This window comes from Centrocercus urophasianus, unplaced genomic scaffold, assembly GCF_019232065.1.
Source record: "Centrocercus urophasianus isolate 14NV4802_14NV808 unplaced genomic scaffold, USGS_Curo_1.0 seq_19, whole genome shotgun sequence".
Lineage (NCBI taxonomy): Eukaryota > Metazoa > Chordata > Aves > Galliformes > Phasianidae > Centrocercus > Centrocercus urophasianus.
Window position 1 is genome coordinate 10,623,136 of NW_024884744.1, and position 14,438 is coordinate 10,637,573.

Consider the following 14,438-nt stretch of genomic DNA (forward strand, 5'->3'; position numbering starts at 1 on the left):
ACTCCACTTGTGTCACACTGAAGGCAGCAGCCTGCATCACACACAGAGTCACACAATTAAAGCTACACTTCCTCAGCCTCAAAGAAAGCCGTGCTGAGGCTCCCAGCAACAAGGGACAAAGCCACATTTGCGTGCCAACACTGAACAGTTCGGTATTTATGAGACATGAACAAAAATAAAATAGCTTGCACTAAACAGCTCAATGCTGTAACACTGAATTTCAGCCCCAAAGATGCTTAAATCAGGAAGGGACAAAGGCAAGAGCAAAGCTGCTCAATCACTGTCACAGCTGAGTGCCTGTACACAGGCACCACCACAGGCACCACCACAAACACCTCTGTTACACACTACAGCAGTACCAGGTCTGCAAGGCTCTGCTCTCCAGAGCCTGGAAGTTGGCCCAGCCACCCAACTGATCACACACAGGTCCTCCACCAACTTACTGCTGCCTGGTTCTGTGAACAGCCCTGCAACTTCTTGTCCTCAGAAACCAAGGCTTGTCACAAACTGCTGGCAGGGGAAATGCCTTGCTAAGAACTCAGGAATTTTGCACTGAGCTTGGAACTGGGACAGCAGTGATTTAACATCTACCATTAAAAGCAGTTTAAAATTTAATGGTCAGAGCATAATAAATCCTACCCAGACGTTTGCAGCTTCCAAGCCAGGCCATCAGCAGGACAGAAATAGCTTTGCTGCAAGGCAACCAAGAACAATTTTAAGTTGCAGAGAACAAATCCCATGCATTGTCTCTACCCATGACCTTCTCCAGCACCTTGATGATAAGACACTGGGTCAGGAAAGGAGATACTCAAGCAACCAGTATTTACATGTTAAGTTAGGTTCGAGTCAAGAAATGAGGAATAAGGCAGACCAACCCTGAACTGCAGTGTGGAAGTAGAGCACTGTTCTCTTTGGTGCCAAACAGAATTTTCCTTCAAAATCACAAAGGAGACTCACCTGGGTCAAGTTTACTTCTTACACTGCACTTAGCATCTCAGGTAGCTTGAATCTCTGCCTAGTTATCAGGTGTGACACTAAACAGGCTGCAGGTGATTGTGGCTCCATCTTTCCCCAGCATAGTTTCTCCTCTCACATCCTTAGATTACTGCCACTGTAATTTGGAGGCAATACACTGCTGACAACAGCTTCTTCAATATCCCAGCCTGTAAAGCTTAAAAATAAAGGGGCTGGGAGGGGTTGTGATGAAAGGAGTGAGGTGAAGCTGTGCTATGCCAGCGAAGGGAAGAAGCCTCTCTGCAGCTTTTTGATGGAGGCTCCTGCTGTTCTAATGGAATCTTATCCAGGGAAAATAAATCTTTAATTGAAGAATGCTACAAACAAGCACAATGGGGCTTTTTTTGTGGAAAAACCAACCCTACTGCAGTTTCTAAAGCTTTTGGTTGAACGGAGGGCAGCGGCAGCACCCCCACACCATGCTGAAGTCTGCATTCCTAGAATTCCTTCATGCATGCAGGCATGCCCAGAGAAGGCTGCTGAGTAGCTGAGGGGTTATTAGCTGAGAGTTCAGGTTCAGATCTGCCATGGGACAGAGGTCAGGACTCCTTGTTCCTCCTCGGCTTTTCCTGTGAATGTCTTCAATTATTCTCAGCCTTGCACCCTCAGTGTCCTTTCCCCACCCACTACTGCACTGAGCAATTTTGCATTCCTCCCATTGTTAAAACCCAAGTAAGTGCTGTAGGGTCTCTAGGGCAGAGGTGCAAGAGGTGCATGCTGCAGCAGTCTCCTGGGAGGTCTCAGGAAAACAGAAGGTTAGTGTTAATGCAGCAGGAATCAACAAGCCCTCTTGTTTCTTACTCCAAAGTGAAGACAAAGGTAGGGTTTGTTCAGCTAGGTGGTACAGCCAAGCCTTGCAAGGGAGGCAGAAAATGATGTGGAAATTTTCTTATTTTGTTTTGGACCTCATCCCTTGAAATGGAGTGCACATGAGAGTATTTCATAGAAAAAACACCACCAGAAATTGGAAATGCAGAACAAAAATACTTGGAAATGATCTACACCTGTCCAGTAATACTGCTTTTTCAGAGGGAAAAGGGAAGCAGGAAGAAGGGAAAAAGAAAAAACAAAAATGCAAGACTTTCAACTTATTTATCCTAATTTCAGAATGGGAAGGAGTCACTAAATCTTTCAGAGTTTTAGAGCTGAAAAGAAATTGAAACAAACATCTAATTTATGGGTATATTTATAAAAAAAAAATACAGCATACCAGCACTGGAAAAAACAGAGCTGAAATACATCAAGGAAGCCTAGCCATAAAGCAATAAAAATGAAAGAAGGCCCCTGAATTCCCCTTGCTTCCAGCAATAAAACACAGACAACAAATGGAGAAAAGGACCTGCAAAGGCAGAGACTTAATTCCTGTTATTTGGTACTTGTGTTTGCTAGTCAAATCCCACATCCTTTCCTTTAAGCTATCGTATGCAGTGTTTAATAGGAACGTTTTCAGCCACAGACTCTGAGCTGTATTTCGCAGCTACATTGCTAATAAAAAGCTGTTAAAATATCTTGCTCCTTCAGCTTACCAACTCCCTTAAACACCTTGTAGTAGAAGCCAAGGTGCTGTGTGACCAAGAAATAGGTTGTCTTGGAGATCTCTCCACTGACAACAACAGCTCAGTCAGCCACTTTGAGTGATGCCACCTACCAACTGCACGTTAACTTCAAAGGGAAAATTAGGATATCAGGACGACTGAAAGAAGTCATCACCTGCAAGAAACATGCTCCTCTCCTGTGTGCTTCTAGCTGAAGGAAATTCTGTAGCAATATGATAGTTTTGATCTCAGAATGCACCACTACTTCCCTGTGTAATTAGGTCACTAAGAGGCTAATAGTGTTCCTGCCCTTATGGCCATTTATATGAAAGTCATAATTGATACTGCTCTTCCAGAATCAGTTTCAGGTCAGACCTGGCATCACTTGTAAAAGAGAAAGTATCCAAATGGTTAGACAAAGAGGCAATGTAGAAATGCCACCTAGTTATGGCTGAGTTTCAAGGATTAGAATGAGAGTTATTACCACCAAGAACTAGGCCTTGTTTTATCAAGACTACTAAATACTTTTCTTCAAAGTAAACCCCTAGAAGTAGGTTACTCTGTAACCTAATAAAAAAGGATGCTTATTTCCTTGTCCCTTTACTGGGACACTAAGAAGTGATGACATTCTCTCAAATAAGAATTGGAACCAACCCTGCACAGTTCAAAAATGCAGATGTATTGAACTCCCCATCACCAGCACTAGACACACAGACAAAGTGTCAAGGCAGAAAGGAAGCCAAAGGCCAGAGAGACTAGATTGATGCCAACCAAGCATTACTCAATGCTTGGGATTCAGAATGGTGAATGACAGACATAAGGTCCAACGTCTCCCACAACACCTTACCTGGCAATAAGCCACCTGCTGGGCTTTATCCTCCCCCTCTAGCAGTTACTGGATGTAGAGAAACATGGACCAGTGCCCATTCAGAGAGCATCCTAAACTCGTCTTGGCACGTGCTCTGTCCACGCAGCATTGTCAGAACTGACGGATGTTTACTCTTCTTCTGAGCTGCTGAGGCCATGAGCACAGAGAGCCACTGGAGATGGTGTTACCCAAGGCCTTACACAAGCACAGAGAGGTGCACTAGATGTATCAAAATCTTTGCTAACTCAATAGCTTCTGCAACTACCATCCATTAAACATGTCTGCATATTTGCATGATCCATTAGACATGTCTGCATATTTGCATGGTACTTAGAAGTCTCCTGCATGATTTTCTTAATAGTATCACATGACTTGAGAACAGCCAAATTTTTGTGCAAACAGAGGCATTTGCAAATGCTTAGAATCTTCAGGAAGAAAGATCCAGTGTCTGTACTGAACATTCCTGTCATCAGCTTCAGTTAAGGCTGCAAAACAAAAGCCTTGTCCCAACTGCAATGAAAGGTCCCCCCTGGGCATCAAGATGAGTGACTCTGCTCAGAGAACATTTGCATCTCAGCTGAATTAGTTAATGTGTGTTGAACACTCTGAAAATTGTGAAGTAGTATATAAATGCCAATGATTCCTATTTATTATTGTTTTGGTGCACAACAGTGGAAAGTAGTGCCATTTACAGACGCAAACTAAGAACAACAGGAGGTCTATCATCATGTTGGGGGTCAGGGGATTTTATTCATTTGTCTCTCCTCACTCCTATAAGAGTCCTTTCTATAGGGTTCCTATAATCTCTGCCAAGCCAGGCTGGCCTCAGCCCAGGGCAGATCTGCCAACAAGGGATGAGATCTCCACCTGCAAAGCTCAGCAGTATCACTTCTCCACACTGCACTCCAAAGAACTGTCATCAGTGCCCTTGAATACCAGAATGCTTTCACTGAAATTGTTTATTTGGGACAAAGTGAGACAAAAACAAACACATAAAGGCACATACACATTTCCAAGGTACACACTCAGAGTGACATGTACTTGTAGCTTTAATGTCTCCAGCTCAGAGGTAAAGTATGCTACGTGCTTACGTAGCACTTATGACATTCCATTCTTAAGATAATTAAAATAACTGTAAAGACAGTCTTCTTTGGTATTACAAGCCTGTCAAAGTGGCTATTTTCAATATAATGCTTCTGCCTCACTTGAACACATTACACATTCATAAAGTTTAGAGAATACTGAGGAAAACTAGGAGTACAGAGTCAAGCTTTAACAGAGAGCACATAAACTGTATCTGATAGATGCTCGTTCAAATTCTAATAGCCCCTTTTTCCTCAATATTGCACTTAGATGTGCATTACAGTTTGCACACAAGAAAAGAGAAAAAGCTTTTAATTCAAACTGGGCAGCTTGCTCAGATATGTTGCATTTGCAGAGAGTTGCACTGCTTTTACTTTCTTCAAGTTAGTGATTGCTTACTCTGTTGCCCTGTCTATGAAATAGAGATTTCAGCAACTTAAGCATGGAGGGCCTAAGACCAAGGGGCCAATATCAACACCTGATCTGCCATTCACCACACTGTATGCAACTTTCAAAAGGCAAACTGCAGACACAGAAGGCAACAGATCCCCTGAAGAGTTGTTACAGCAACATTCCCTCCTCTATTTGCAAAGCTGCAAATTGTTTTATGAATACCATTCAACCAAAAGGTTTAAATAAACATCCACTCACTGTCTGTGCTGGAGAAGAAGCAAGCTCCAGTGGTTGTGTGGCAGGGTCTGACCACTGCAGAGCAGCTGTGCATCTATCCCTGTGTACAGGCCTGCACCCACACTCAAGCTTCAGAATTGCAAAGTAAAAAGTGTATTTAGAATATTTCCTTCTCCTCCCAGGAGGAGCCTTATTTCATTTGAATGTAATCAGCTGGCTCCCCTGTTTGCACTCAACTCCAGATTCCTCAGTACACCCAGCAATGCTGTACAATCACAGTCAAGATTTGCAATGTACAGAAAGAGTTTACACGAATCAGTCACAAAGCACCTACAAGGACCCACAGGCTCCTGCAGAATGTCCTCTAGAACAGGGTCCTGTCATGCCGAGCCAGGGACAGAGATTAGACTTATCAGCTTTGACACTCAGCAGGAACTTGTCACGAAGGATTAAATCATTATTTCATGAAGTGTCAGCAACTGCAGCTTTCCTGCTGCTCTACCACTAAGTTATACATTAATTAGTGAGGAACAAAACAAACATGAAGCATCTCCAAGCACCTGTCCTGTGGATCAGGCCCAGCTATTAGCACAGGACTCTTTTCCAAGAGGAGTTCCATTGTGTCCCAGATCAGCCAAAGCATCACCACGAGACCCATTAAAATGCAAAGTGTAGAAGCCTAAAGGGAAAAGAATAGAAGCTGATTACAGCCTTTGACTTCATATTTTTAATACTTGTGTAATACAATCCCTTCCTCAGAAACTCAGTGTTTGATTTTCTAAACAAGGTCATACATGCACCACTGAATAAAAACATCCTTTCTTGAGAGAAGTATGGATCAGCACCCAACAACATGAACAGGAGAGTTGAAATAAGTCATCACAGAATAGACAAAATCTCACAGTCTAACAGTTTTTGCAACAAAGCAAGAACAAACACACCTACTTCTGGATGCAGTTACTGAGAAGTGTTCCCTAGCTACTCAGCAACTGCAGACCAAATCACATACAAATTCTCACTCCATCAGTGGACAGAAGAAATTCCACCTATGGTAGTGAAGATCTAAGCAGACCAACAATACCTCACATCTAAACTTCTACTTTTCATCTAAATCATAGCCTTAGAAACATGTCATAGGACAAAAGAAATGATTCTGTCCCCATCTCTTACTGCTACTCAGCAGAATTTCTGTAACTGCTGCCTTCTACTGCTTGTCATTGCCAGACTGTGCCAAGTTACATGAGCATAGACCCTCTATTCTTTAATTTCTCAGAGCATTGGGATTCCTTCAGTATAAAATAAGATTACTTGGTAGAACTGCCTAACTGGGTCAGGCTGTGGTGCCTCTCTAGAAGCAGAGCTGTACTTGATCTCAAAGCCACTACCAGAGCAACACGCAGCAGCAACTCTCTGCCTTCACCACTTGAAGACTCTCTGAGGCTCGGCTCTCAAAAACAGGCTTCCATTTCCAGCTGTAGCCTCAGAGTGTTGCAGGGTTAAACCATTCTGAGATAACGAAAATCAATACCATAGCGCTCCGTATTCACTACCACACCACCTCTCACCACTTTTGAAGCACGGGGAATTCTTCTGGCATTACTGAGGTCCCATTGTGTATCATTAGACACAGAAATAGGCACGGAGCAGTGAGAATTTGAGGACAGCTTAAAATGAAGGATAGGTGTCTAGACTATGTTTAGCACCCAGAATGTTTTTCTTAGAGTGAAATCCACTTCTTGTTATACAAACTGAGACCATGCAGTGCTGTGCAAAAATATATGAACCATTTTCTTAGTAAAATCATGCTGTCCAACACGAAATATAATGCATTAGCAGGATTGTTACAACTTACTTAGCATCAAGGATCTTTCAAAAGTCAAATATACTGGGGGGCAAGGGAATTGATCTTAAACTAAACGCTACAGCAGATGGCAATTCCCTTATAACCAGAAAGTCACTGAAATGCTGCTCTGAAAGAATTAAAGAAAGTTTATCTGATGAAAGAGCACGTAATACAGGCACCTGTCTGGTTGGCTGAACTACTGATCCACTCAGCCCAGGACAATTTCTAGCTGCAATAAGAGGAATACAGCAGAGTAGTGGAAATGAAACCATACAGTGGAGTTCTCTTAATAGAAAGAAGAGAAAATCCATAGCAGCAACTGTCAATTGAAACATCTGCTGCTAAAGATTTATTCTGAATGCCTCACAAACCACCTTCCAGTTTCACTGGCTAAGAAAGAAGCCAAATCCTGCATTTTTCTTAGGTAGATGGTAAAACAGGATTGTGCTAGAAGAAGTTACAAAACTTCACTGGATATAAAATTCATTGTAAAGGTGGGGAACCTATGAAATGTTCTGTAGGTTACGATAAAGCTTTACTTCAGTTTGAAGAACTCATATCACACTACCAGTGATCAGAACAAGACTTGAGATATCTATCTAATGGCCATTTTTCAGCTTTTTTGTCCTTGCTCCCATGCATGTACACTTCTCTTTACTAAAGCAGTGAAATTCAATAAGTACAACATCCAACACCATTTCCTGCATTAGCTTCCACAATAGGTCATCTCCTTTTCCTAAAGGAAAAATCACAGACACCCCTTCCTTACTCACCACTCCATCTAGTCTATTGTTTGTTTCATACTCTGAAGATGGGCAAATCAGAGAAAATCTACATGCTCCCAGGGAATTTTAACTCCTTACTCAGAGGACAGCAGACCAAGCATAACAAGATAACAGAGCAGCAAGATCCCAAGCTGCAGTGAGTGACAATTTACTCAGATACAACAGGAGCGGTACAGAAACAAGGAAAAGAAGCTGCTTAACTTCAGAAGGCATATAAGATCCCCAGGCAGACAGAGATCTCCAATGAGATCCCCTTGCCTCCACTGCCAGTCCTTAAATGAGGTCTGGGAAGGTACATTGCATGCACCTGAGCTCCCTGGGTTGGCCCTGCCTTCCCACCAGGTGCTCAATCACTGATTCAAGTCATGACTTAGCATTTCTACTACATCAAAAAAAAAAAAAAGATGAACAGAAATAATGAGTTTATTTAAGAATAAGGAACTTAGAGTCATAGAATCATAGAATCACAAGGTTGGAAACGACCTATAAGATCATCCAGTCCAACCGTCTCCTCATCACCATTGCCACCACCAGCACTAAACCACATCACGCAGCACGTCATCCAGACGCCTCTTGAACACTGCCAGGGACGGCGACTCCACCACCTCTCTGTGCAGCCATTCCAGTGCCTGACCACTCTCTGAGAGAAAAAGTTCTTCCTGAAGTCTAAAACTTCATCCATCCCAACTCCGGGCTGCTAAGAAAAATCCAGCTCATACTGTAAAATGTATTTAGTTCTTAAGCGTCACTATAGCAAATAAGCTACAGCTCTTGTTTCCCAAGTTAGCACCCACACAACCCAAGCATTAGATTCATACACTACCATCACCTAGAAATACCTAATGGACTTAGTGGCATACAACTTAGTCTCAAAGAGAACTAAGAAATTCATGCCCAAACCTGTAGCTGCCAACACAGGGTTTCATGCAGACATTCCATTGTCACCAGGCACTGTTCGTGCTGAAGCAGCCCTGGCAAGTGAAGTCCTGTTGACTGGAGGTGGGAGCTATCAAAAAAAAACTTGCATAGTGTTGAGATTCCCTTCAAGAAGCCCAGGCAGGACTGAGGATTGATTAATCTTGAGTCTCCCCTAGACTGGACTCTTTCTATAGGCTGCTCTGGGTCTCCAAGTACACATCTGTCATTTAAATCGCCAAAGCTAAAATAAAACATGTCCCCCAGCCTTCCTGAGCAGTGTTGTACGCGCTTTTATTTGGCTTCATCTACAGTCAGCTGCCTACAAGAAAGTTGAACAACTGGTTTCTAACTAGAATTCATGCAAAGTCATGTGGAATAAAAAAGGAAAAGTCAAAAACCCAACAACTCACGTATCCTGGTTACCATCCTCCACTATAATTATAAAATTGCCCTTAAAGCATAATTGCATAATTGGGCTTGGCAAGCATTCACCCAAATCTTTTACAAATATTTCCACAGACTGAAGGAACAGGCGGTGGGCAGTCTGACAAGCCTGCCATGAGAATTTGTGCCCTTAGGACATGTTCCTTGCTATTGCACTAAATACTTTGCATCACAGCCTAATGTTTCAAAACAGTAGTCGAGCAAGTGAATTACCAGCATCTTAAAACAAATTAAGAGAAACATTTTCAAGCTATTTTCACTGCGCACAGGGAGCAACCCATTTGAACAAAGAGACAGAGGGGTTATAGGCCCTCACTACAAACAAGATATTGAGGCTCTGGAGTGTGCCCAGAGAGGGGCAACAGAACTGTGAAGGTCTGGAACAAAATGGGGAGCAACTGAGGGAACTGAGATTGTTCAGCCTGGAGAAGAGGAGGCTCAGAGGAGACCTTATTACTTTCTACAACTTTCTGACAGGAAGTTGTGGCGAGGTGGGGATTAGCTTCTTCTCACAGGTGACAGCAATAGGACAAGAGGGAATGGCCCTAAGTTGTGCCAGGGGAGGTTCAGATTGGATATTAGGAAGAATTTCTTCTCAGAAAGAGTGGCAATGCACTGGCATATGCTGCCAGGGAGGTGGGGAGTCACTGACTCTGGAGGTGGTCAAGAACCATGGGGATGTGGTACTTAGGGACTTGGTTAAGTGGGCAGTGTTGGTGGTAGGTGGATGGTTGGACTAGATGATCTTAGAAGTCTTTTCCAACCTTTATGTTTCTATGGATTCTTTCTAACTAGCAAAAGAAAGAATTCAACTTAGGTGAAATTGGTTGACTTCTGATAGTTATAGACAAACAGAAGACACTGATGCCTCGTGAGGGTCACATTGCCAGCATAGCACCCTGTCCCTTAAAAAACAAAGAAAATACAGCCTCAAAAGAAGTACAGAAACATATGATCTGCAGGGAAAGGGGACCGAACAGAAGCCAGAAATGAAATCTGCAATACAGTATGGCTGTTTTTAACAGCTGTGCATTATGCATTCAGCAGCACAGGGAATGCCAGCAGGGAGCCATTATTAACATAGCCCTCAGTGTGCAGTGTGCTCCTATAATGATTGGCCTCTCTTGAGAAAAGGTGTGCGCACACAAAAGACTTAACCCTAGAGAGATCGTTTCAATCTTGTTGCTGTTTCATCAGCTCAGTGCCACAAAAGAAACCAGAGAATTTCTCTGATTTATCATAGACAAGCAGGTCTACAATTCCAACAGTGCATGAAATCTAGTCTACAATAGGAGGTTTCACCATCAAGTTATACCAGGAGGGCAAAGGCAAAAAACATGTCCCAAAAACTGCTGCGACACAGTCACACTATCAATGTTGTTCTGATGCACGGACCTCCAGTACCACAGAGGCCATGAAATACCTCTCTTGTGGAAAACACCACTGAAAAGGAGAATCACAGAGCGGGGAGCCAGGAAATACACTCAGCAGGCTCACCACTCTCCTCTATCAGGTGCTGATGGGAGCTCACTCTCTATCCTGTCAACAGCTCCAAGTGGCAGCGGGCTGCCAGCCCGCAGCTGAGAGCTGTTCTGAGGTGGGCAGCTTTGGTCCCACAGAAGTAATGTGCAACCACTGAAATGACAGAAAGATACACCAGGGGCCTTCAAAAAGAAACGCCAATTTGTGCCAGCTTGAACCTGTCTTTTCCCTGGCTTGAGGAACAGAGGGCATTGAGAGGAAAGAGAAGGGCACGAAGCTCCCTGAACATCCCTGTTCTGACACCACAGAGAAGTTGTCGTCTCATGGTAGGAAATAAAACACCAGCACAAAGGGCTGGAGAACTGTTCTAGGCAACTGAACACCGCTGTGTGCCCTTAGTAGAAGAAACAGCTCTGTGTGGTCTGTATCTATCCATACCCTCTCACTCTACTCTTCTCAGCTCCTCTCGTTAAGAAGTAAAATGTAAGAGTCAATACCTCTAATAAAGTGAGCGGCTGTGAGGCAGCAATAGCACTGGAAATATCAAGACGCTGTTTAATATGCAATGTTCTTGTTCCCAAGAGCATAATGTTTCTTTTTTTTTTCTTCTTTTTTTTAAAGCCTAGAACATCTGTGCTTTACAACACTTTTTTTTTTTTTAGGTGCTGAACAGAAAGGTATTCTTTATTAAATAAGATTCCAGGAGTACTTGTACTGCAGGAACAATGCTCTCAAGATCAGGCACCTCTATGAGGTTTTGCAATATCAGTACTATGCACCACTCATCACAATTGCAGCAAATGCTTTACAAATCCAAATATCATTGGTAGCAACATCATCGTGCGATAAAAATACTCCTTTATCACTCCTTAAGCACAGAAAAAGCAGTCAAAGTCAGAATAAGTGATGAGCTCCTTTCACAACTGGCAGACAGAGACTCAGTCTCCCCATCAATCCCAGCCAGCCCATCGTGCAGAACACTCTCTTTCCTCCACTCCTTTCCTCGATTAATACAGCCTTCCCCTTTGAGGCTCAGTCGTACCTGTGCTGAGAAGGCAAGTAATTACCAGGCACAGCTAAGCATGTGCAAGGGAAGTCACCTAGCACAGACACCAAAAGACACCTGTTGTTTCAGTGGAGGGTGTCAGAAAGACCATATGGTCTTGGTGATTAAGTATGGGATGCCCAGGAATTGCCTGCATTCAGAAAATACTCAATTCCCTCACCAGACAGCTAGGTCATATACAGCCCTATTCTGATATGTGGGGCACAAGATTTTGGATGAAGGTATGGCAAGCAGCACCCCTCCCTAATTTTATCATAGCACAGTTCTTGAGATCTCCTATAGTTCTGTCACAAAGAGCCAGCGTAAGACAGAAAAATATAGTTACTATAAAAAGAAAGCAAATGTCTGAGCTAGAGGGCAAGACACAGAGTGCAAACATCAGAGAATCTGTGCAAAGTCTTCTTGCCTATCATTCATCCACAAATTATGCACCAGTGTAATTAAATCAGGAAAGCTACGTTTAATTTTCCCATCATTGCCCGATGAGATAAGAGCAGTACGTATGGGAGGGATCAGGCACAGGGGAAAGAGTTATTTATTAATAAGTTCAATCATTTTGGATTTTAGAGCCTCTCTGGCTAAAAAGAGTCTGATCTACAAGCGCAGCTTCTGTGTCTAAAGCAGACAAGTCAGACACCCCATCTCCATTTCTGTCCTGGGCTTGGTTCTGAGCTCTTGCCTTTTTTTCAGCAGCAAGTTGCATTGCTAACTGTGAGACGTAACTCAGAAATATAGCTACTGCTTAAACCCAGTTTTAGTCCAGACACTTAAAACTAAATGCTCATCTCCCCCCTGTAACATTAATGAACAGCCACATTAATCTGTTATTTTTAACAGACTAAGGCTCTGTTTTCATGAAAGCAAGACCTCAGAGTGCACTTGCAGAAATGCAAGGTACACTACAACCTGTTCTCCTGTCTTTCTTTTATTACCTTTTCCTGCCAGTGAGACAGGAAAACATGCTGTGGTCTCTGACCCCTGCAAAGACAAGCAGCGCTTTAGCAGGACCACATAAAGCCTTCACTACCAACCAGCCACACACTGCTGTTCTTACAGCTCTCTGTCCTTCGCTTCATCTTGTCCAGACCTGCTTCCTCAGCCAGTTATTTAAAACCCTGATTGAAAAATGTATCAGATTATAATAGTGGATGACCTCTACTGAATGGGGTTTTCACTACAAAACATCCTATGGACTTTGTTGCAACCAGTGCTTCACCACATAGCTTTTTTAAAGCAGGAAGGGAAAAATATTTATAACAGCAACTATAAATACACATGCTACTGACTTTTCAACTTGTTGTCCTTGTTCTCAAGCTAAATTTAGTCTGTTGTATCCTGTCCAACCCTTGGTGAAAAAGCAGTACATACACAAAGTTGTGCAAATCCCAAAGCAAGCAATTACCTGAGCACCTTACCAGATAACCAGCTGGATGGGTAGATGCTCACTTAATGAGCATGGATATGCTCATGGCTATCGAGAAAGTGTCTATTTCTATGGGGGATAGGATACCCCCATGATACACAAAATAATTATTATTGCAGGATAATAGCAATTATTATAGGATAGCTCTGTGCTTCCAAATGAGAAAAGTGATGCAGGTTATTCACTGCAGACATCAGGCTTCAAGGGTCTGTGGGTACCTCTGAGCCACAAAGAACCACTCCCTGCCCACACCTACCAATTAACCACGTTCTTATTTTATACACAGAAATGTTTGGGATGCTGAGACACATCTGGCAGACCGATTTAAAGTCCAGCCTGTGCATAAAAGAGCATCCTTTTGTACCCCAAAGGCTCTCATTCACGAGTGATTTCTTAGTCAAAATAACGTAAATATTTTTCAGGAAATTAACACCTAGAGAATCAGAGTTGTTAGTCATCCCTCTGCTGATCTTAATAAGCCTTAGTCATGCCAGAGCCCAGGTGGTTCCTGCAAGGGCCAGCACCTTTTCTCCCCTCTTTAAGGATCCCTGCCTGCGATGCAAAGTTTCACGCAGATGAGGACTCCCAGCCAAATCCAACTCGCTCCACTCACAGCAAGTTTTGCAACCCAAGCAAGAAACGCAGTTGAGAGGATGCTCCTCTACAAGCACCGGTCTAATAACCCCCTAAAAAATAAACATGTTAAATAAATCTGCGTTTCCGACATCCTTGATAGTTGGGGTAAAAACAATAAAGGCTCGGGCTTGCTTCGTCCCTAGCCCTGCGGGCTCGTCGTGACTCTCCAACACCGGCCGGCTCTGCGACCCAGCCTTTCCTCTCCGCTTATAAATACACCGCTGCTAAAGGGTAGGTGAGCGGGTGGGGAGAAACGGCGTTCCGGAGGCGAGGCGCTCTCTGCGGCCCTCGGAGCCCCCGCGGCAGGGACGCGCTCCGCGGTGCCGCACCGCCCGGAGCCCAGCGCCCAGCGCCCAGCGCCGAGGTCCCGCCGGCATCGCCCCCGCCCCGCGCGGTCCCTGCCCTACCCAGCATGGAGAAGATGAAGTCTTTCGCCGTGTGGATCTCCAGGGCTCGCTGATCGTCGTACTCCCTCTGATCGTGCTTGGTGAATTCCTGGATGAGTTTATTCAATTCCTCCACCCTGGCTCCCGATCGGAAATCCAGCTCCGGGAAAGGAGGCTTGCTGTTGGTGCCGGCGGACCCTGCTTTGCTGGCGAGAGGCGCCGCCATCTTCATGCAAAAAAAAAAAAAAAAGAAAAAAAGAAAGAAAAAAAAGACCGAAAAACTAAATAAACTCATCCAGGAATTCACCAAGCACGATCAGAGGGA

The 14,438-nt window shown here is 43.7% G+C and overlaps 1 protein-coding gene across 1 annotated transcript in view; it reads right to left on the reverse strand.

Moving 5' to 3' along the window:
* Positions 1-14,345, reverse strand: part of MB21D2 (Mab-21 domain containing 2) — a 48,704-nt gene extending 34,359 nt beyond the window's left edge. The window contains exon 1 of the mRNA XM_042821048.1: positions 14,135-14,345. Within this exon, the coding sequence (XP_042676982.1) occupies positions 14,135-14,345 (211 nt within the window). The remainder of the gene's footprint in view (positions 1-14,134) is intronic.
* Between the last annotated feature and the right edge of the window lie 93 nt (positions 14,346-14,438).